Source organism: Atractosteus spatula, chromosome 3 (assembly GCF_055471065.1).
Source record: "Atractosteus spatula isolate fAtrSpa1 chromosome 3, fAtrSpa1.hap1, whole genome shotgun sequence".
In the NCBI taxonomy this organism is placed as follows: Eukaryota; Metazoa; Chordata; class Actinopteri; order Semionotiformes; family Lepisosteidae; genus Atractosteus; species Atractosteus spatula.
The window spans coordinates 14139364-14162660 of NC_142708.1; the positions used below are offsets into that span (position 1 = coordinate 14139364).

General features: G+C 35.8%; 1 protein-coding gene across 1 annotated transcript; it reads right to left on the reverse strand.

Annotated features, from left to right (window-relative positions):
* Positions 1–16013: 16013 nt before the first annotated feature.
* mcidas (multiciliate differentiation and DNA synthesis associated cell cycle protein) lies at positions 16014–23297 on the reverse strand. Its single transcript, XM_088911499.1, has 7 exons — positions 23193–23297; positions 23015–23090; positions 22836–22915; positions 20835–20904; positions 20269–20525; positions 19339–19449; positions 16014–18953 (listed from the first exon to the last, which is right to left on the reverse strand). Exons 1-7 carry the CDS (start codon positions 23295–23297, stop codon positions 18501–18503), a joined length of 1152 nt encoding a protein of 383 aa, XP_088767625.1. The 3' UTR covers positions 16014–18500.

The following is a 23297-nucleotide window of genomic DNA, read 5'->3' on the forward strand; positions in this document are numbered from 1 at the left end:
AGTGTAAAAGAGAGATCCAGATTGCTTACAATATTTACAGAATGTCCTGAAAAGCCTCATGTATTTTATGCATTCGGTGACTATGATTTAAAATCTTAATTTCTGTTTTTGACTGAATCACTAAGGTTGAGAGGACAAAATATAATCCTACTCATCCCTCATTAACATATTTTGATATTTCAAAAATATATTTCATATGAAGATTACCACTAACTCAAGGGGAAAATAGATGTGGACTATTGATTGATGATTGATAAGAAACGTGTGGCTATACATTATCCTGTGAAAAGATTACTGTCACAATAGATGTTTGCCTTCTTTTTATTCTTACAGTAGCTTTCACCCTTGGCTCCTGTTTAGTATTTAGAAAGTATTTGGATTTCAAATGGCTTGTTAAACCTTCTGTTACGCATTGTACAGGGCCAGTGAGGACCTTATTCAGAAATATCTCCTGTCATCTGCATGCCTGCCTTTTATTCTAGGGTCAATATTATTGTTCTTCCACTCTTTTCTGCCTCTTATTATTTTTCTTACTAAACTTAATCAATCAATATCATGACTCAACTTCTATGAAGAAGACTGTACAATGTTTTTTCTTTATTTTACAAGAAATGCAACACAGTATTTCAGATTTAAACATATATAGAATTAATACATTTTGCATTAATTGCATTCAATTTTCTTTCTCCAAGGTTAGCATTTTTCTGGTCTTTAACACTGTATCACATTAAAGTCATATTTATTGATTGTCAAATGGCATGGTAGTGTCTTTGCAACTGTCCAAAAACAGACACAACAGGAAGCCCAAGAGCTGTATGAACAAGAGAATACATTCTTCTGTTTGTTGAATACACAATGTGTAGTCTAATGCATGCCAGCAGCAGCAAGTAACACCTCTGACTAGCAATGTGGTGGCCACATAGTGTGACAATATTAAGTTCTTTATATGCAGTTTAGGCTTTTGATGTAACAATTGATCAAGATGAGCACCCCTTTTACTTTTAAAAACATATTCATATATTTTTGTTGTATGAAAATACTTGCTCGGAATATTGTAACCTTGCAAGGATATGTCACTTTCAATTACTTTCCACAGAAAAGATTAACAGTAATCTAAAAATTAATGGTACAGGCAACTGTACTAAACTAGTTTTAAAAATAAGAAAACAAATTTTCTATTTGTTTATCTGCAAGGCATAAATGGGTAAGACATTTGTTTCGAGAAAACTCCATCTTCTGCTATTTAGATTTTTTTTCTTAACGTCCTGAAAAAAAAAATATCTGTCTATCTAATGATTGCATGCAAAGATATTTAGTAGAATGATTAGCAGAATGAGTGAGGTGCGTGTATGAACTTTTAAATTTGAAATTTAATCTTGATATCATAGTTTAAATACAGCACAAATATTTGGTTGTTACCATAGTTAAACTCCGTGGTTACTGCAATAAAAAACAAATGTCAACAGTAGAATCCTGATAAGTCCTATTATAAAACTATTTGGCTGAAAATGACCAGGATCAGCTGAAGGGGATTCAAACAAAAAAGCTGTTCTCAACAGAAAGATAGGTATAGTTTAACAGGTTTTTTTTGTAAAAAGAAGTGATGTAACACATCACATGGACAGAAAACAGTTAATAGTTGTTATTTTGTTCTGTTTACTATACAGTTAATGTATTTACTTAGATCTGCAGTGATTGCCAATGTTGTGCCATGTTTGACAAACCACTGTCTCTCTCATTCGGTTGTAGATTAGAGTTGGATTAGATTAAAGGAGTGTAGTTTCTCAAAAAGTCTTACATAAAACCTAACTTCTTAGTTGTTACCAAATGTTAGAATTGTGGATGTTAGAGTTAGAATTTCCATTTTCAAAAAGAAAATAAGAAATTAAAAACTGTAAATTTAAAAAGATAGAGCTGGAGAAAAGTGTGTGCCCTGGGATGGACTGGTGTGCTATCCAGGGCGTATCCTGCCGTATTTCCATTGCTTTCTGGAACAGGCTCTGGCTCCCCAGTGACCCTGTGCCGGATAAAGAAGACGGAAAATGGATAAGTGGATACTATTTAAATACACATTTAATTCTACTGGTCCACCACTTCCAGCAGCAACATACAAACATATGTGTATTCAAGGTTTCTCAAAACATTTGTTGTAAAATATTATTCAAAGAGTAAGTGTGCTCACCACAGTGGCCTGACTAAATTCCCCTATGTTCTTGCCCAGTGTGACCTCCTTAAAATTCTACAATCTCTTCTCCCTTTAATTAAATTGGTGAGGCAGTTTCTCACTTCTCTACCTGATCTGTTGGTAGGGGGGGCTGCTGGTGCAGAATGGGTGCCATTCATTACCAAAGTGGATGCTGCATCACTAACCAATGAAGTGAATGTTCTCCTATATGGACTCCTTTTGGATGAAAAGAGTTATATAAATACATGGAGTTGCTAATTGTTATTAATCTCTAGTATCAGTGTACAAGCTCTACTGTGTAGTTGCACAAATGTTATGTGTTTGTTATGAACAGTTAGTTAGAAAATAATGAAACATTTTTATTTTGAAACTTACAGTAATTTACACCTTATTCAGGAATAAATTTCCTTCTCTTGCACTTGACACAGCACATATCTTAAGTAAAAATTAAAAATGCTTGTATAACTAATTGTATCCTAATAGGTGGAAGGCCAATGAAAGATGGTTCATTAGGGCTCTAAACCTCAGCACTTTTAAGAAAGTCTGAACAAGCACAAGCAACGTTTTATTTATTTAGTGGGTTTTCCCGTCGGCTTGTTTCATTTTGCGTTGGCAGGTCATTATTCACATCACTTCATTGTCTTTTAATGTCATTTTAAACTACCCGAGATACGTACAGTATGTGAGAAAATCATGGCTGAATATACGTGTTTAAGCATATATATGCTCTTGTTTTTTTATCTAAGGTACTTTCAAAACTCAGCAATATCATAAAGAAAATACAAAGTGTGGTTAAATGTTGTTTTAAACAATTGCAATAAAGGACTTTAAGAATACCTGGCATAAATAATTTGGTTTAGACTAGTGTTTTGAAACAGAAGGCTGTGTAGACTGTAGGTAAAATCCTCAAAGTGTATGTTTCTTGTCCTTTCCTCACACGTGAATAATGCACGGAACTATGCACCCAGGGAACTATGAAAGAGGTTCAAAATCAATAATTTTATTGACACAGTTCCATTGTTTTTAGGTATCAGGGACAGCAGTATTTAATTGGAATACTCCAGAATGCATGGTCATAAGAAAGAAGAATGAAGTGCAGACTATGGCATCAAACCCAACTGCAAAACCCAAATATAAATCACTAAACAATGTGCCTCATCCTCTCTATTTCAGCAGATATTTACTGCTTGTGGCCCAGAACTCCACAGAAGGGAAAAAATAACTTGTAAGAAACGCGTAATACACAGATCTCAGAAATCATCAGACAAAACATTCCACTTTTCTGCATTGCCTACCAAGCACAATGAGCTAAGTGCTGTACCTGAAATTAAATTACAGTATATTTGGATGTAACACTTTAGAAGGTGCAAAAATAGGGATTTAGCCTTACAAATTGAATAATTACAAATACGTATACACAAATTCTTAAAATTCCAATTCCAATTTGGAAACCAAAGCAATAGACATTATTTTAAATTATTAAGTATAAATAGAACATGAAAGCTTGCATGTCTAAGTTATTATAATTTTTTGGAACATAGGACATAAATCGGAATTTAGAATTAAAGTGTAAGTTTTATTTATATACTGTATAACCTTGAAGAACAAGCAAAACATTTAAACTTGAACACAGCCATCAGTACACTACATAACTAAATATGACATACATTTTCAATTATTCTTGTCATTTGAGTACCAAATACAGCCACTACAGTTAAACACATAAACACTGTGTAATACATAGCTAGTGAATTAACAACTGTTTTTTTTCTATTGGTCTTAAATTTCTTTTAAATAAAAGGGATGATAGGTAGTCAAGGCTGGGTGTTGAATGTTTGGGTGTGTGAAACTATTCCAAACTTCAGCTGATTTAAAAAGTGAATTTAAATTGTGTAGATTTGGAGATACAGACTACTGTGAATTGCAAAACAGATCCTGTTCGCAATCACACTTTATTTGTGGTTAGTTATTTAAACAAAGAGCGCTATGTCTAGATGCTTAAAGCAAAATTTCAAAAGAACAAGACCTATTTCTACAGTTATTTGGTGAAATTCACATTATCTGCAGATGTTAGTGAGTTTTAGTTTGCTAAATATGCATAAAATGTACTGTTAGTATTAATACTAGATTAATATGTGACAAAGAGATTTTCAGGACTAGTTTTGTTAAGAGAAAGCAGAGTTTCCATGAATCACAGAGTAGTGAAGACAGCTGTTTCTTATGTGTTTCTGGTAATATGGTAATAAGCACCAATACAGTGCCTAGAAAAAGTCTGTGAACCCTCTGTATAATTATGGGAATTACAATTTTTTGACGTTGCCATTTTTTCAAATGTTTACAACAAAACACCTAAGCAATACTGCAAACATGTAGCAAAAGGTTGTGTGACCATACAAGAGATATTGGAACTATTTGTTATAAATACAAAGTGTTACATCCCATTCAAACCCAATGTACAGCATTATGTTGTAGTTCTGCTTCTCATCAGCAGGCACTGTGGAATGTATCAGAACTAATAGGAATATAGAAGAAGCAAGGACAAATTTAGTCAAAAACCTGATTCAGACTTTAAAATGGGCCAAAATTCACTTTTCACCAGGACAATAGTCCAAAGCACAAGGCAACAGCTACACTGGAGTCACTTAAGATTAAGAAAGTGAGTGCTCTTGACTGGGCCAGTGAAGTCTTGACTTCAATCCTATTGAGAATCTGTGGAAAGACTTGAAAACTACCATCCATAAGTAATCTCCAAGCAACAATTAAGATACCATAAAGGTGCCTGAGCTAATCTACCATGAAGCATAGGCAAAATCTTACCCATAAAAATCTTACATTGGCATATTTTAAAGACAGCAGTGGACAGTATCATCATTTTATTCTTTCATAACTGTTTTCAGTATTTAAATAAATTTTTTTAAAAACTTGCACCAAGTTCTGAAATCTCTTAAAATTTTTGTTTAATTTTAAATGTAACATCTAAATACTCTAAATACGTTTTGAGCAATTATGCAGCAACAGTCTAAGCCTTTGAGCGAGATTGTTGCCCTTTGGTGTAAATAATTGCTCCAGAGAAAAAATGTTATCTTACTCAAATAATACCATGCAGTGCTTGGATTATAAAATAGCAAACAAATGATGTAAGCACTTTATGTCCATTTGTGCATATTGTTGAAATGTCTGAAGGTAATTCCATATATTATGATTGCAGATAAGATGCCTTTTCTCCATGTGTACTGGCACAAACCTATTAAGATAATTAATAAACAAATTTGGAAGTTTGGAAGACCTTTGCGTTTTTCGCAAAGCTTTTATTCAAATTAAGCAGATTTTTTAGTTTTGAGCATCACTGTTCTGATACTATATAAACGGTGATACTATATAAAGTTCTGACTTTGGTAGTTGCATAACAGCATTATGCAGAAATGTGGCAGAACATCAGATGTATCAGAACATCCATTTTCTAACCGCTTATCCAGCACAGAGTCGTAGATGGAGCCAGAGCCTAACCCAGAAAGCAACAGGTGCAGGCAGGGTATACCCTAGACGAGATGCCAGTCCATCCCAGGGCACACCCAGATACAGACAGAAACACACAGACACACTCACACCAAAGCCATTTTTTTACAAATGCCAATAAATCTACCAGAATGTCTTTGAGCACCCAGAGGAAACCCACGTGAACATGGGGAGAACAAACAAATTCAATGCAGATAGCACCCCAGGAATTGAACCCAGGCTGCTAGTGCTGGAAGACAGCAATGATAACCTCTGTGCCAACCCTGTGAAAACTAACAGTCTTATTTTTGCCACTGTGCCAAACCTATGAAAACGAACAGTCTTATTTGTATTTTACACCTTTATTTTCCATGTTCTTGCTTAATTCAATGCAAGACAACAAATGAAGTCTACCAAGTCTACCATACTGTCACACTGGAAGACAGCAATGATAACCTCTGTGCCAAACCTATGGAAACTAACAGTCTTATTTATATTTTACGCTTTTATTTTCCATGTTCTTGCTTAATTCAATGCAAGACAACAAATGAAGTCTACCAAGTCTACCATACTGTCACACTGGAAGACAGCAATGATAACCTCTGTGCCAAACCTATGAAAACTAACAGTCTTATTTTTATTTTACGCCTTTATTTTCCATGTTCTTCCTTAATTCAATGCAAGACAACAAATGAAGTCTACCACACATTTCTACATTTGACACTTGTGGGCATTTAAAAAGCACATTGGGTCTAGAGTAAACATACACAACATGTGGTGTGAATTTCTCTTATTTTATAACTTTGTTCTTTCCTCCAAGCATATTGTTAAACTCACACATTTGATTAATCAGAGTTCTATTGTCCCTGTCTCTTTTCACCACAGTCACATACTTTTGTGAGCTGTTTTATAATAGTTGACAGATAACAGTGTAACAGTTGATAGTTAGGTGGGTCACTAGTACAGTAAACAAGTTAATCTTGACTGGATCTTTGACTACAAGAACAGACTTTAGGGCAGGAACCTGATTTTTATTCCCTGTATTTATTCAGCTGAATGTAGCTCAACAAGTTGTCGGCAAAACACTGAGCTTTTCTGCATATCATCTGTGTTATATGTGGTACATTGTCTTTAAAAAGTGCTTCAACAGTAATATTTTTCAAAGTTTATACATTTCATGCTAAATCATTTCTGATTCATTTCTTGGATAATTTAATTAGAATCAAAATAAACATAGAATGGTTAATATTCAAATTGCCCCAACATGTACATGGCACTGTAAATTGTAATATAGATCTTAAACTGTCTATCCAACTTTATTATACAGTAAAAAAAAACCTGTTCAGGTAAAAATGGGTATTGATTTTGCAGTGATCTTTTAAAGTTGCAAGTCAGCTACTTCTTCTGTGGGTTGATTTGGGTTTTTAGACGTACACTTCAGGATTCTTGAATTCATTTTTTTTCTTGAGAAAGCAATGCTTTGTGGCTCCCTAGACTGAACCTCTGACTTTCTAGCGGTAAAAGACTAATGGATTGCCTCCTTAAAGCTTCCATTGAACTATGTCTGTATCTTTTAGTTAGAATGTCATCGGAAAAATATTTTTAGTTAACAGTTTAGCCTCTCTGTGAAGGCTTTAAAATGTAACTGAGCCCTATACTAATTTTCACATTGTTTCAAAGAAAAAGTAAAAGTGTCAATGTCTAGAATGTATTAATAAACCAGTTGAGGAGCAGTGTGGTAGTGTCAAGTGTAGCACTACTGCCTCACAGCTTTCGGGTCCTGGTTCATTCCTGACTGTTTTATCTAGGCGTTCCAGTTTCCTCACACAGTTTGAAAATATGCTGTCTAGGTGAATTGGTCGTCTACATCGTGAAATCCTGTATTGGGCTAAGCAGTTACTGAAAATGGATGGATAGGGGAGAAAGGAGAATTATTAAAAACAAGCAAGTAAGTAAAAAAATGAGTACAATGAATAGCACTCAGGGGTTAAAAACATATTAACAATGCCATAAGAAAAATAAGGAAAGAGTATTGCAAAAAAGTGTTTATCAGTACTACAACAGCAGCAGAACAATAAAAGATTAATTAAAATATCAGGGAGCTTTTATAAGATGAAAAGGAATTGACTTGTATTTCACTCAAGTGTTTCCTGAGGGAGAATACCCAAACATGCCCCAGGCTGAGTAAAGACGTACTACAGGTACTACAAGAACTGAAGATACAGTAAATAAAAACCAAAGGGCCTGCTGGTATTCTACCTATTGTAAGAAAGGAAATGAGGGAAGTTTTTGTAGACTTGTTTGATAGTCATTCAGTCAGGACAGGGTTAAAGCCCAGTGGTTAAAAAATGCTATACAATCCATTGAGAATACATAAGATGCACTCAAACAGACAAAAACTAAAGTAATTTAAAGGCAAATTATAATGAAAATAAAAAAACTGTGATCAAAGACAATAGATTAATCTTAACACTCACCCTTTTTCAATAGTAACTACACAGACACAAGAAGCATACATATATAGTTAGTAGTTCAACAACTGAAATAAAATTAATCAATCACCTGTATACAGTAGTTAATATCCTTACAAAAACACAGTTACCACATAGAACATGCTGCATCATAATTAATCAAAAAATTAATTAATCAAAATGTCTCAAAATGAGACAAAATATAAACATCTAATTCTAAATTAATTTATGAAGAATAAACCACATTGTTTTATACAATCAAATACTAAAATATTAGTATTAATAAATACACATTTATTAAACAAAATGGTGTAGGTAAGTAGTAAATAACAAGTAGTTCAGGTGGGTAGCTGCGTCAGCATGCATGCGTAGGCTGCAAAGGAACAAGTAATAGGTTTATTCCACTCTGAATAAAAGAAGAAAGAAAACACAACGTTTCGGCCGTGGAGCCTTCTTCAGGTGTCAATGGCCAATACGTTGTTTTTCTCTTTCTTTTTTATTTCACCATGGAATAAACCTATTACTTGTTCCTAGTAAATAACAAGATCACTTTAGTGGCCATATATAATTTCTTGTATTAGGAATTTGTGTTTTCACACACCCCAACTTGCTCTCTATGAGACACACAGACAAAGAGAGAAGCTTGGGGTCAGAGTGCAGGGTCAGCCATTTATACAGCACCCCTGGAGCAACTGGGGTTAAGGGCCTTGCTCAGGGACCCAACAGAGTAGGATTCCTTTGCCAGCCCCAGGATTCAAACCAGCAACCTTCCACCCACAGGCGCAGATCCTTACTCATGAGGTTATATTATTTTAAATATAGTACTAAAATGTCTACAAATTCTCATGTTGTCTGATAGCAAAACCTGTTTTTAAAGCTATTGGATGAGAGCTATAAGTATTGAATAACTTAGGCCATCAATAGATGTCAAAAAGGTGATAACCATGACACTTAAAGAAAATATGACTAATGTTTTTGTACCAAGTATTAATGTGCTTTAAAAAAGTAATATAATTAAACAATGAGCAATTGTGGAGGCTATTATTGTATCTGAAATCTGAAAATCAACAATCGAGAATCAAATACATCCCTAAGAAATAAATTGCACTGATGCATGTTTAGATCTCTCCGAATGGTACAATACAATGTTAATAATGTCGTTGTGCAGGATGTTGGTTTATAAAGAATTTGTGCATGCATTTATTGATTTTTCATCTGCTTTACCTAATACAGATAAAAGCTGTAGTATGTCAAGTAAGGACCACACATCTTATTCCTCCACTATAAAAATGGATATATGTCCTCATATTAATTTTGTATTTTTCATGATACCTAAATTACTTCCATGAAAATACTTCCATCAAAAAATAGTTCTAGAAGCTTCCTGGAGATTTCATCTTCCTTCCCTGGCAGTGGGAAACAAGTGATAATGGTGTGTTTTACATTGTGCATATGGTATTGCTTAACAAGGAATAAGGGAATCCCTAATCATTTGTATCACCTCATCCACCTTGCAGCATTCCAGATTTTACAAACACACAATCTTTATATAATGCTAATGTACCCAAACATAAACAATATCAAGGACTTGAATTGAATCAGATTTGCCTTGATTTATGAATTTCAGAAACATTAAAAACTGTGTCTCAGTGTTCTTTCGGCACACCTGCCTGGTGCTGGTGTTAATTATTGCTTCTGCTGCTATTGCAGTGATGTGCTTAAGTGAAATTAAAATTGCATGTAACCGGGAAAGGCATTTGAGAGACTTTGCTATCGAGAATGTATCCAAGTAAATTTACACTAAACTTCTTCACATTTTACTTATTCCTTCTGGGAGCAGCTAAGTTAATGCTGCATGTCCTTCAGATTCATCACTCTCACGGCTTCTTTACTAACCGGCTGGGTCAGGTAAATGATAAATCTGCTCCACTGTAAGGTTTCCCCTCCCATTTCCACTCCTTAAAGCCAGTAATGAGTGTGCAGCAAACTGTGCAAAGTGAGAAACTCCAAATTCTCCTTTTCACATGTGGAGTTCCGCACCACAACCACGGTCTAAGCCGGGGGAGTCATGCAGATATCATTTCCCAACTGGAACCATTTCTTTTTCATTTAAAAAAAACAAATCACCTAATATTCATAAAGAGAGCATGGGTCCTGAATAAAAATGAAACTCTTTGGACTTTATGTGCTCCACCACTTGGAAAGTTTGCCTATAAAATGCATACTGAATATGTCCTTATATTGATTTAAAATTTTCCATGATACCTAATTTGCGTCCTTCAAAATACTCAGAAAAAATGAATTCTGTTGTATCAGGTTTCATGTGGCGTGTTAGCGTCCAAGGGTTAGGTAAACGTTCTTACAATGCTCCAGATTTTACATACTGTATCACTATTGGGCTTTTCAGTTGGGATTCTTTAGGACGTGATTTGATTCCAGATCTTCCGTCACACTCCTAAATGAAGAAGTTTTAAGACTTAAGATTTAGTCTCCATGATTTATTTTTCTGATTCAGGGATGGATCCTGACCCTGTCTCCCTTCAGATGATCACAATCACTGTTGACTCAATAGACTTATGGGGAAGTCAGCTGCTTTGTTGCCAGCCCCTCAAAACTTCATAAGCTTTCAAGCATTTGGAGCAATATCATCCTACAGACAGGTTCTCAGTCCTTTATCTACCCAGCCTGATAAACAAGAAATGTTTCTGCAAATCTTTGATGATAGTGGCCTGAATTTTTTAGATCTAAGAGAGACTAACTCAATCCCTGAGTTTTCCTATTATACAGTATGTAATATATGTTTGATTTGCCATTTCTGCCTTTGGGGTGCTAGGGTACAACTGCTTTAACCTACTCAATCTAGTTCTTTCAAGTCTCCGCAAGATACGGTAATCACTTCTCTATGCCTTCCTTCTCCTGCCGAAAATCATTTCCTTCCCAAGTACCTTTTTTATGGGAGATTAAACTACACAACTTCAATATTCTGAAATGGGATGTTTTACAGGACAATACCTTCTCTTCTGATAAAAACATAGCACCAGTTAATCCATTTTATACTGGCACATACAGTACAGTATACTATACTGTATGTACTGTAACACTATTTCAGTGGTTCCAGATGAAGATTACCTCTTTCCCTTTCTGTCACAGATGCATTTAAAGTGTACCCAGTACCTAGACTAATAATTAGCAGTTATATTGTGTTTGCTCAGCACAGGCTTTATCCAGGGATAATTTACATTACATTTACATTAAATTTAAACACAAGTTTTTGCAATTTTCTGTGATACCATCCTTTCAGGTGTATGTAACTCATGTGTTGTTACGCAATCCACTGCTCCTTCTTCAAAACAATGATAAGTTGATAAGATATCAAGATACTTTGATAAGATATCAAAGTTGATATCAATCTTCAAGCACAATATCTTCTGTTTGTGAGTCGAACTGCAGACAAAAAAAATATATTTAAAAATGTTGGGTTGACACTGGATTGCTCTTAATTTGAACTTGTTTGTATTCATTTGCAGAAATTGTAGTAAGGAAATGAAGTAGATGTATCTTACATGTTGCAAGTTCAAACCTGTGACATTGTAATCAGATGTTTAATGAGCATCTCTTTTCTTCCATTTGTGTTTGTATTCTTTTGTTTTGTTTTCACAAATTTAAAAAGATTAAAATCACTTCATGGAGGCCCACAGAAAGTCACTTCTATTCTTTTTATTTTCCATTACACTGTGGAAATGTTTTATTCTCCATCTCACTGTGGGTGAGAGGCTCATAGGTAGCTTATCATGAAATCCTCCAGCTTGACAACATAATTAATCTTCAAAGCCTGAAGGTCCTACTGTAGGTCTTTAGATGGAGAATTATGTTTCTGAATTCCTCCAGGCATGGATTCCTGGTCTTTATTTTCCTTCCCCTCATGTAATGATAGTCTGGAAAAGACATCAGAAGTTTATTGTTCAGGTAGCACATTGTATTCTGGAGATCGACAATATACACTCCTTGCACTGTCTCAAAAGATTATGTTAGTTTCCAAAGTATCAGCTACCTGTATAACAGACCAACATCTGTGCCTAATATTCCATGCTGTCCCGAGTCGAAAAAAATCTGTTCTCCTGCTGTAGACAAATATAGGGACAGGTCTGACACAGCTGTGGACATCCAGAACTAGGATACACATCAAGTTCTTTTGTAGCATGATGAAATTCAGTTATCTACATTTTAAATGTTACATGAGATGGAGCACTTTCTTTCTATACTTTTATACAATGTATACATTTTCTCTCTCTTTCTAGTATATTTTCTGTTAATATGTGATGTTCTACAGTAGCTTTCTACATAATTAAAAGATCATTACTTATTTCACCCCTGGGCCAGAACATTTCTTTCTTCAAATGTTTAATACCTCTAGAAATAAACTGTATTTACTTGATTTCCAGTGAACCAATTGTAAATGTAGTTTTCATTAATGCTGGCAGTATAGAAAGTCTGTCAATTTAAATGTTTTGAGACTTCTACAGCAGTGTAACAGTTCTTCTTACGTGCAGTAAGTTAACTGAATCCTGATTCATTCCAAGTTAATTTCAACATTATGACATATATTTTTAACCAGTAATAACTAAATCAAAACCAACTTCACAAACTGGGAATTACTTTAAAATCTTTGTGTTATAATTATATGTGCCTAATAGTTCAGTAAGGGGAAAATGAGTGAAAGATATGAGTTCTGAAAACAGCACAAAAATAATTAATGACTTCTGGAAGCCTGCCCAGAGGTTGCTTTACATCTGATATAACTTGACCATACCTTGCTTGGGTGAGGTTTAATGTTTAGAGTTCTGTTAATCAAATAAAAATATCAAACTTGTCGGTATATCAAAGCAAGAGCTATCAGTTATCTTGTTCAAAGCAAACTGTTTTGTTTAAAGGCTGAGCTGAAGAGCTGCAGTTGGTATTTTCAGTCATGTTCAGTTATTTTTTCTTTCTGAGATTCTTTGCTGGAAAACTGTATTGTATCCTTTCTATTACTGCATGCAAGAGCTACTCTAGTATCAGTCCTGGTTGAATGAATGCCTTCGAGGTATACTTCCACTCGAGCACATAAGGATAACTGCCTCCATATCACTTATAGATGCTCCAACTATTCAAATAATCTGCAGATTTTGAAAATTCATTCAGTTCTCCTCCATGGAAAGACACAGGTTTTTAAATTTGAAAAAGAAAAACTGCAGTTGCTCCCAATGTGTCCTTACTTATCAGATAATTGCAGCAGCCAGAAAAAAATAATAAATTCTTGGCAGCATGCTTCATAAAAGTGCTGGAAATGGAGAAAGCAGGTTGTGTAGAGGAAGCAGCAGCACATAGAGTGCCTTCTGAATTTTCTCTAGTGGACAAGAATTAATGCTCTTATCAAGAACATTAATCAAACACATTTAAGATGGTGTTGTCATTCTTTCTAAAAAGTTAAGTAGTGACAGGAGAGGTAAATATATTTTCCTAAAATATGTTGTTTTTTTAACTATATCTTGGGCTTTTTATATGTAAATCCCTAGAAATATTAATAAATATATACCATGTACAGTATGATCCATGTTAAAACTGAATATTTCTCTTGATGTTTATGTAGAACTAGGGACATTAAGGTCCACAGACCCTTCTGATTCCAATCCTTGCTGAACTCTCTATTTTTTACTTTTAATGTTTGTTAAATATATTCTTACACCTTCTGCAGTTTGAACATTGGAAGATTTGATTCTGTGGTGCTCAAAAAAATATGTTGACACTGCCATTCTTTATATTACATGTGCACATTTTCATACTATTCACATTTTACTTTTCTAAAAAATAACAGGAAAAAAGACACAAATGGTTAAATGTAGTAGCCACTCGCTAATATTCTTATTCAACCTCCTATTTAAACTCTTGGAAATACTAGTTTCATACAGTGAGTGAACTTTGACAGAATTCACCACCCTTCTATCTTGCTCGCAAGAAAAATAAATTCAAGTCTTGTGTCTCGGTGACATTCTGATATTACTCAGTAAAGGAAAAATCTAAGGCAAACACTTGGCTTTTTTAATATTTAACAGAGAGCATATTTACCAAAATAATCCCGAGCTGGCATTCACACTTGAGGTGTAGTCTTATTTGCCCCTATTTTTTTTAGAAACCTACAGATTGACATTATGCCAAGCATTTCACTGTAAACTCTAACTCACTAATGTGCTAGAAGTCTTTTAGTGTATGTGCTAAGAAGACATGCTGAATCTATTGCCAGTGTTTACAAAAATGTTTATACCACTTCACTGATTTATTGCTTAACAGTTGAATCCCTAAACAGTTCCTTCCTTGCTCAGATGCTCACTTTGGTTAATCAGAGAGATCTAGGCAATATCTGGTTGGTTTGATACGTTTTCCACATCTTAATAATTGACTCCACTGTGTTCAAAGGAAAATTATTTTTTTAATTTTTGTACCTTTCGCCTGATCTGTGCTTTCCTAAAAAATAATCTCTGTGTTGTTTTGAAAGCTCCTTGGTCTTCGTAGTTTAATCCTTGTTTGAAATTCACTATTTGACTGAGGACCTTACAGACACAGGTGTGGTTATAGGGAAATCATGTGAACCACTGAGACCACTTGACTGTGTGGCTTGTCAAGGTAATTTCATACATCTAAATTCATTTAGGATTGTTATTCCAAATGCTTCGGATATTTAAGCAACCATGACTTTTCCATTTTTATTTTGTATTATCTATTTTTTTTATCTTTTTTAGCTAGATACTTAATATAGTACAGTATGTATGTTTAGATCCATGAGTACTTGACAAGTATGCGCTTACTTTGTGTGATAAATACATGCACAAATTTCTTGCTTAAAACAAAATTTAAACCTCGAGGACGTTTCATATTGATACATTGAGGATGTCGAATTTTATTCCCTTACTCCAAAGAATTCATTTGTTTTGGTTAAAATTCTCCACTTCTGATTTGTCTGACTAAGTATCACAGTTCTTCACATGGAAAGGGCCCAGCTTGGAAACACTTAAATGCTATGACTAAAAAGATTTAGCATTGAAAAAGATGCTGGGTGCTGTAGTATCACTGATTATGTGACATTTAATCACTATGTTTTTGCATGATTATTAATTATCAAAGACTAAAAAGACATGTTGAATTTTGATTACCACTATATGACGCAGGAATTTGTATATTAAACAGCGTACTATATCAAGAAGATTAACTCTGAGCTTTTATTTCCTTATCTTTGCCCTATACTAAATCCTCTGCAAACAACCTACTTGTTTCTGAAATTCCTTAAACTGAATGAAGAAATTATGACATTTATTCATTTTAATTTCACTACTTGTTTTCAACAGAAAAGGGCAAACAGTGAAAAATAAACAGGCCTTAACCCAGAGAGTTTGAACAGGTGTAAAGGAGACAGCCTGATGCAGTTCCTGTACACCTAGAGAACTGCTGACCTAAATCAAACTGTTTCTCTTTTTCCAACCCCTGCAAACTTTTGTTTTTGTGTGAAGTGAAGTATGCAGCAGGCAAACACAAACCACTGACCAGAAGTGAGTCAATGTTTAGTAACTGTGCTCAACATAAGCAAGAGTGCTGCTTTTGTGTTTGAAACTCTTCCATAAATTCCATTTTTACTTATGTATTGTATGCATTAAATAAGTTGTGTTGCTGGGACGTAGCACTAATTTTCTGTTCAGTGGCAATTCCTGATGTATCATTAATTTATCCAAAGCAATTTTGTTTTACAATTGAAAGCCTTCTTAGGATTAGAGGATATGTATATAATATTTCAACATATATTTTCATTTTTACAGCAGATAAATAATGTTCACTTTCCTGTGTAAAAGTATTATTTTATTGAATCGTATTTATCCAGGTTGTCACGTCTAGGGCAATATCGCTGATCACCCGGAAGACCTCTGTGTTACACTTACATTGACACAAAATACAAAAAATACACAGAAGCATAACAAAACCATTATATGAATACTGTATGCACATCCATTTTTGAATAGAATTGTGTTTAATAAGAAAAAGAAATAAAAACCAAACATATATAGAATTAGTTAGAATAGACTGAAGGATGAAACAGTAACTGAAATGAGCGCTGTACTTCATAAAAAAAACAGCATTTGTAATTTATCTCATGAAATATGTCACAGTATAACAAAGTATTTTCCTTTCCTCCAGCATTAATGTATTTCTTGCTTTCTTCTCTCACCATTCCATTGTAGAAGAGGTTCATCCTAAAGTTTAATTGCCTATAATGAGAAGTATCACATACAGTTGTATGTTCTAATTTCATTTCCTTTTACTTTAATAAGGAAGCCCATCACTAAACCTTTCATACAATTAGGCATGGTTAATGTTCATTACTTAATATACAGTATCTTGCCTCTCAGTCTGATTTTATTATACTGCTACTGTAAATATTCCAAATACTACACTGTATCTGATCTAGTTTGATACTTTTTAACTTATAGTCAGTACTTTTGTAATCATGAGTACTCTACATTAATCTGAATAGTTATTGTGGTATACTTTAAATGAAAATATGGTCAATTACTAAATCTGTGCTGAGTTGAATGAGATCACTAGACATATTCTTTAAAAATCACATTTTTGTGGTGACAGAATGGAGAGGTCCACAAGGACACTTTTCTTTTGTTGTAAAGCACGAGGGTTACATTATGATATGGGGACACAGTAAATGGAAGATTGTCAAGTTGCACTCGATTGATATCTTGAGCAGCAATAATTATTGTAACCTAACCTGGGGATCGTAAGTGTAATTTTAGTGAGAAGCTGATTGGAAGAGTATTGTGGTCCACCATAACCTGAAGGACATTGAATAAAACTAGTGAATTCCTTCAAAGGTAGTGAATGATCTAGACTGCAGTTTTTTAAATAATCTACAGAGTTACAGTACCTAATACAAAAGATTTGACACTTTCCTGGATAGAAGAAAGAAACATTTAGATTGGCACCTGACTATCATAGTATAACTCTTAAAGTAGCAACCAATATTGTTTCTCAAATCATGAAGGTATTAAAATACTGGCATCCTCAAGGCAAGGGATTTTGTTATCTTATTATATTAAATAATATGTTGTGTTAAACTAAACATATTTATACATCTGACCTCTTCCATGTTTAATATTCATTTGTCTATGCAATCTGTCTGTAATTTAATTTAAGAAACAAGGTTTTTAGTCACTTTTAATAACGTAGCCACTTGCAGACATAAACATTGGTATGCATTTTCTTAAATGATTTAATTCAGTATGACATATTTCTAGGGTAAAAGAGTTTAACAGACTTAGAAGTAGTGTCACTGATAACAGCCTACAGCAGTTCAAACAATATTCATTATACATAATGTATTAGTGGGAAAAAAAAGGTTTCAGACATGGGGTGTCAATCACAACGGCTTTGGCTCAGACTCCGGACAAGAAAATCAGTTGTGACTGAATTTTCATTTTATTCATTTCCTTACACTACCTTCCAATAAGATAGTCAACAACAGGAAGAGTCTACTGAAGCTGATCCCATACAGAATTCAATGCTCTTGCTTAAAAACATGTGCATATTTGATTTATATAAATAAAATGTGAAGACAAATCTTTTCATTTAAAAATTCAAGTATTTTTTACTCCATTTCCCAACAATGTTATTATACATTTTCTATAAGTTAAGCGCAAACTTTTGTATCCTTCAATGAGTAATGCAAACGTGTAAACATAATTTGAGAATAAAAATATATACAGGTACATATATAGAACATTACATAATTACACTGAGGTCACCATCTCTCCAGCAGCATTACTTATTACGAATGTAATAATTTTTTTTTTCAAAGGACATTTTGCCATGGTGCCATTTTAAGGCAAACAGACAAATTCAAACCAAGCAAAGAGAATCATCCCAATTGGGACATTACTATTGTACCCTCAAGGTACTTCATTCAGTTTGCTCCAGTAAAAAGCCTAACCGTAACAAACGTACAGTTAAGTAGCTTTGGATAAAAGCACCAGCCAAATGAATTAATAATGCAGGCATTTTTGCCCAAACAAAAAAGAAAAGACAGTTGCATGTTTTGTGCCGAACTCAGTTTCAGTATGAAAATACACCACTCTAGAGTTTAAAAAAAAAAACTTTTCTCTTCCAGGTGGTTTTCAAGGCAGGAGCCAAAACTGAGCAACAGAACATTGTTTTTTTAAAAGAGAATGTAAGTGCGGCAGTGCAAAAATGGATTCATCGTATGCTCTGCTCATTCTGAGAGGTCGTCTGTGGCTAGTGTAGTTAGCTGAAAGCCCATTCTAACTTGGTACCCATCGGAATTTGTACCCCCCGCTAGCAGTTCTTGTGGTGAAAGCATTTCCCTGGGGAAAAGCCAGGGTTCTGATCGTACAGTGATCTCTAATGGAGGTTTTAAAGGACATTCCTTCTTCCATGTCACTACCATCTACAACGATGGAGTTACGTGTCGTGCAGGTCTTCAGTCCATTGAAGGCACCATGCATATTTATTGCTCCCGTCCCCTGGTTGTCACTGCCGTTTTCTTCTGCCTCTTGCTGCATCCTTGGCTGCTTGGAGTCTCTGTGCAAAACCGCGTTGCACTTGTCTGTGATGTCTTTCAAGATGTCATCCACCTCTTTGCAGCCGGGAACGGGCTCGAAACAATCCTCCAGCCTCCGTCTTTTAATGCCCCCATTCCCTTGGCCGGATTCTGCTGTGGGGTGATTTGCATTGTTGGGCTGTGCCATCAGCTTCTGAAACAACCAGGAAAAGATCAGATTTAGGCACGCAGTTCCTTGCGGTCTTTCTCGTTTTTACCTATGGTCTTTTGGAACCACCTACTGTAGATCGCTGTAATTGCACATTGAATTCAAGGCATCAGAGCTCTGATGCAATACGAGAGCACTCTGCCTTTCTGAATACAATAGAAACAGAACTCCCAGAAGCCACAAATTACAGTCGACAATGCAAGTCTTTAGCAAGCTAGTGTGAGTATTTAAAATGTATGGCTGTTTAACTGTGCCTCGATGTGGTAATGAAAACAAGCCCTTAACAGCATCATTGTCATGTTCAAGCTCTAAATTAAACCAGCATTAAAAGATAGCAAACACAGCTCCTTCCTACAGTAAGTGTACCTACATCAAGTACTGAGGCCAGATGTTTGGCTTGGTCTGCAAGCTCTTTCAGATGGATGTTTCTCTCCTGTAGAGATGCAATCTCTTCTTGCTTTCTGTTCAATGTGACATGGAGCTGTTTGAAAAAAAGAAAACACATAATGTCCTATTGAATATCCTTAATTTTTGAAAAAGTGCATGTAACTAGAAAGTTTACAACAGGGATAACAATGAGAGTCTAGTGACTGAAAAGGACTGAAGACTTTGTGAATCATTGTGATAAGAACGAAATAAAGTATTTTATAAGTAAGGAACTGGAAACTCTTATTTGACATTTACTTCAATTGTATTAGCGATAGTTTTATCTGCTTGGTATTGGATTACTATATTGACAAATTGTATTATTACATTTTTTTTAAAAGGTGGATTAACCAGTTTTACTATAATCTGACCAGATTAGGAGCTAGAAAAACAGACAGAACTATACGTGAACACAATGCATGTATTCCAGATGTTGTGGAATTACATCAGAAGGCTTAAATACAAAATAACTGATTTTTTTCTTTCTGAATCTTCGTTACTAAAAATTCTATGGTGCCTTTCATTTACAAAACTGGGATGTCTCAAAATAGTGCTTAGCATAAAACATTTTAATATTTATCACTATTGAAACAGATCAATATGTATTGTTGTAACTCTCCTTACATGTTACTATATTCTTATCAGTATCTACGCTCTCAATCAATACGGCGAGGTGACAAAATAAAGCAAGTCCACTCCTACAAAGATTCAAGCACTCTTTGTCTACCCTGCCAATGTGATGCAATGCGATGCTTAAGACAGCGGAGCTGCCCATCTATGTTTGTGAGAGCACAAAAAGAAAAACAAGATCAAACGGGCTAGTACGTCAGGGGAATCTGAACTCTGGGTATTGGCCTCTGCTCTTCTCACCCACCTGAGTGTTAGCTTGCAAGGCATCTCCCAGAGCCTTCTGATTGTGATCAGCCACATGCTTCCAGTACTGCTCGGCCTGAGGAGTTAGGCCCTCGTGCGGCACGTGGCTCAGGGCGGTGTAAGTCATGGTGCTGTGCAGGCTGTGTTCCGGTAAAGCAGGGATGGGTGACATGACACAGCCCTCAAAGTCAGCGACATCACAGCTGGGGAGCTGCAGGCTGACAGAATCGAGGCAGGGCTGCATCAGCGCAGGGTGGTCTGTGAAATATAACGAAACATATACTACCACTGAATTTTATTTTGTACACTTGAGAAAATATATATTGATTAGGCTGCCAAATATCCTTCCTGCACATTTTCTGTTGAAACAGCCTTTAAATACAAGGAAAGTAGGGAGAAAAGAACTTTTCTAATAAAGTCTGTCCCCACCTCCATGTTCTCTTCTCCGTCAGCTTTTGCAAAATGAGCCTTTAAACTTTATGATTTATGCATGCAAAAATATAGACAACTCCTCACGCGCTGTCGTACGGGCAAAAACCGGTAGCGATGGCAATGAAATATACTCACCAGGAATCATGTGGCCAACAGCATCCTCAAACTCGGGAAGATCGTAGCCTGAATTGGGTATCTGCGCATTCTGTGGATGAAAAAAATGGCAATGTTGTAAAATGCAATCGCTTATAATATATGTAAAAAGGAGACGAGATAAAATGCCCTTATTTTCAAAACTTTATGTCATCATACCTGAAAGTCGTACTCCCAGTATGGAAACCGCATGTAACTACACGTTTCAATTGCCATGTCAACTATATTGTTATAATATGCAAAATCCCCAAGCTTCCTCAGTTCAACGGAAGCGTGTTATCCGCTCTGTAGGTGACTGTGTCAACTGACGCGAAAGCCCGTGTCAGTCGTCCTCCGAGCCCTGCTTGGGAAAATTAAACACCCGGGGGCGACTGTGCAGGTGCCACGCGCTCCGCGGACTGGCGCTCGCCTGCCAGGATTGCCTCTATACGCCCCGCGCCCTGCGATCCCATAGGCTCGCCGCACGAGCCAACCACAGCGCCCGCCTCGCGCATTCCCCCCCACTGCAGCGCAAACAGGGACAGCGCCTCGGGCGCCGCTCGCACCGCGTGCCCCGGCACTCCGCCCCTGGAACCCGGACAGGGGAGCTGTAAGAAACTGCTCTCCTCTCACCGACCTGCCTTCTCTCACGCTTCTATACGAATTAACTATTCCATTCCCAGCGTACCGACTGTTTTGGGCTCTCATATACAGCACCAAAGATGCTCTGGTCCGCTAGCATGTTATTTTAATTTTCATTCAGTCTTATCGTACTAGACAACAATACATTCACTTTAATAATAATGGCAAATGTAAATCTATCAGAAAAATAGTTTCCTTAACTATAAATTCACTGATAAATTAGCCTACTGCTAGATTATAAAAAGTGAGCACTTAATACTCATTAAAGTTGCTCGCTTTTATACTGCTGTAAATAGCAAATGTTATTTACCGTAGTAGCAACAGTGGCAATAATTAACGTATGAGTAAAAGCATTCTAATATTACATTTCTTTAGACCTCCTTGATAAACTCAGACGATAATATGCGAACCAGTGATTTAATTATACTACGAGCACCTGTTACCTTAAATCCTGTAGGTTACACGTTCAGTTTCACACCACCTGTGTCACTGTTCCACGAATTTTACCAGGCCCATCGCAGGGAAAAAAAAACTCTTGTCAGATGCTGACATGTAAGGTACCCTGCTGAAGAACAGTCAGAGGCTAAGGTTTTTTGTCTAAGATATTCTGTTGGCGCAGTGTGATGCTGGGATTTCAGTGAATTTCAGAGGCGAATCTAACAGGTTTTCAGTTGCCAAAACAAACCGCAGGCACGTGGCGATACTACAGATAGTAGTACAGACACTGCAGATCTAGAGAGCCATTGTGCTGTATGAGAATAGAATTGTGTTTCTATGCTATTATCCTATATTCCCACACCTACACACCAACTCCTCTCCTGATTTCTGCACCATCTCTCGGTTTTTACTTTATTTTTTACTTAATATGTCCAATTAAATACCGCTACTCGTTGGTATAGTGCAGAGTGACAGGTTATCAGACATGAAATAAAACCTAATCATTCTTTTTTTCCCCAGAAAATTCATTGGCGTAGAGTGATTACTGTCGGTCTTACGTTTACCGTAAACGTGAAAGTCCGTAAAAGCATGTTTGTGAGCATAGGGAAGCTGTGGGCCTATCTAAGGTTGTCTTTTGATTTATTACCTTGATAACGCCTTAATCTTAATTTTTTTATACCGTTTGACTGTGTTCTGTGGCCTAGTTTGTGTCCTAGGGGAAGCTTCAGTAAAAGTAAAAATAGCAGTGAAGTGAAATACTACCTGTGTGCAACAGCAAACATGCAAAAAACTCGACGTCACTAAAACAAGTAACAAGCTTTCCTCTCGTTTTAAAATAAAACAAAAGGTCGAAGTGTTGGTTAGCCTAAGCGGTATAGTTTAAGCTTATTTAGTATAAGGATGATGTTTGTAGTAGAACAGTACCTGTTGCTGCACTGAGCCGCTCTCCCGCTGCAGAACGGAAGTACATTCTTCCAGATCTTGCCAAGCGATCGTTGCGAAGGCTGTTAAATTGATACACATTACAGTCCACACCACGACTATGTTTCTTACACTTCAATTAAGTAAATAAACCTGACAAAAGACACAAACATGATGACTACCTTCATCAACGATATTGGACGTCTCTTCAATGTAAATGGAAACTGGAACGTTCCCCGTGATAATTTTCGGAGGTTCCTGAAAGTAAAATATATAGGTTTTTTTTTTGTTTTTGTTTACTGAATTAATCGCGTAAGGGCACTTAAACAGGCAGAATCACTGGACAGTAAATTATTGTACCTTTTTGCTGTCTTCCTTGGATGGTTTTCTGTCTTGAATACGAGAGGAGAAATTCGCCAGGCTGTTGGGGCATAGTCTTCCGAATGCTTTTCTTTCATTTTGCAT

What these genes read in the sequence shown, in the direction of transcription:
- mcidas (XM_088911499.1), bottom strand. Translation starts at nt 23,297, where the DNA reads ATGCAAAATGAAAGAAAAGCATTCGGAAGACTATGCCCCAACAGCCTG. An exon ending in GTCCAATATCGTTGATGAAG is followed by an intron (nt 22,916 to 23,014) that starts GTAGTCATCATG and finishes TCAATTTAACAG; the next exon opens with CCTTCGCAACGATCGCTTGG. An exon ending in ATCTGGCCTCAGTACTTGAT is followed by an intron (nt 18,954 to 19,338) that starts GTAGGTACACTT and finishes TGGTTGTTTCAG; the next exon opens with AAGCTGATGGCACAGCCCAA.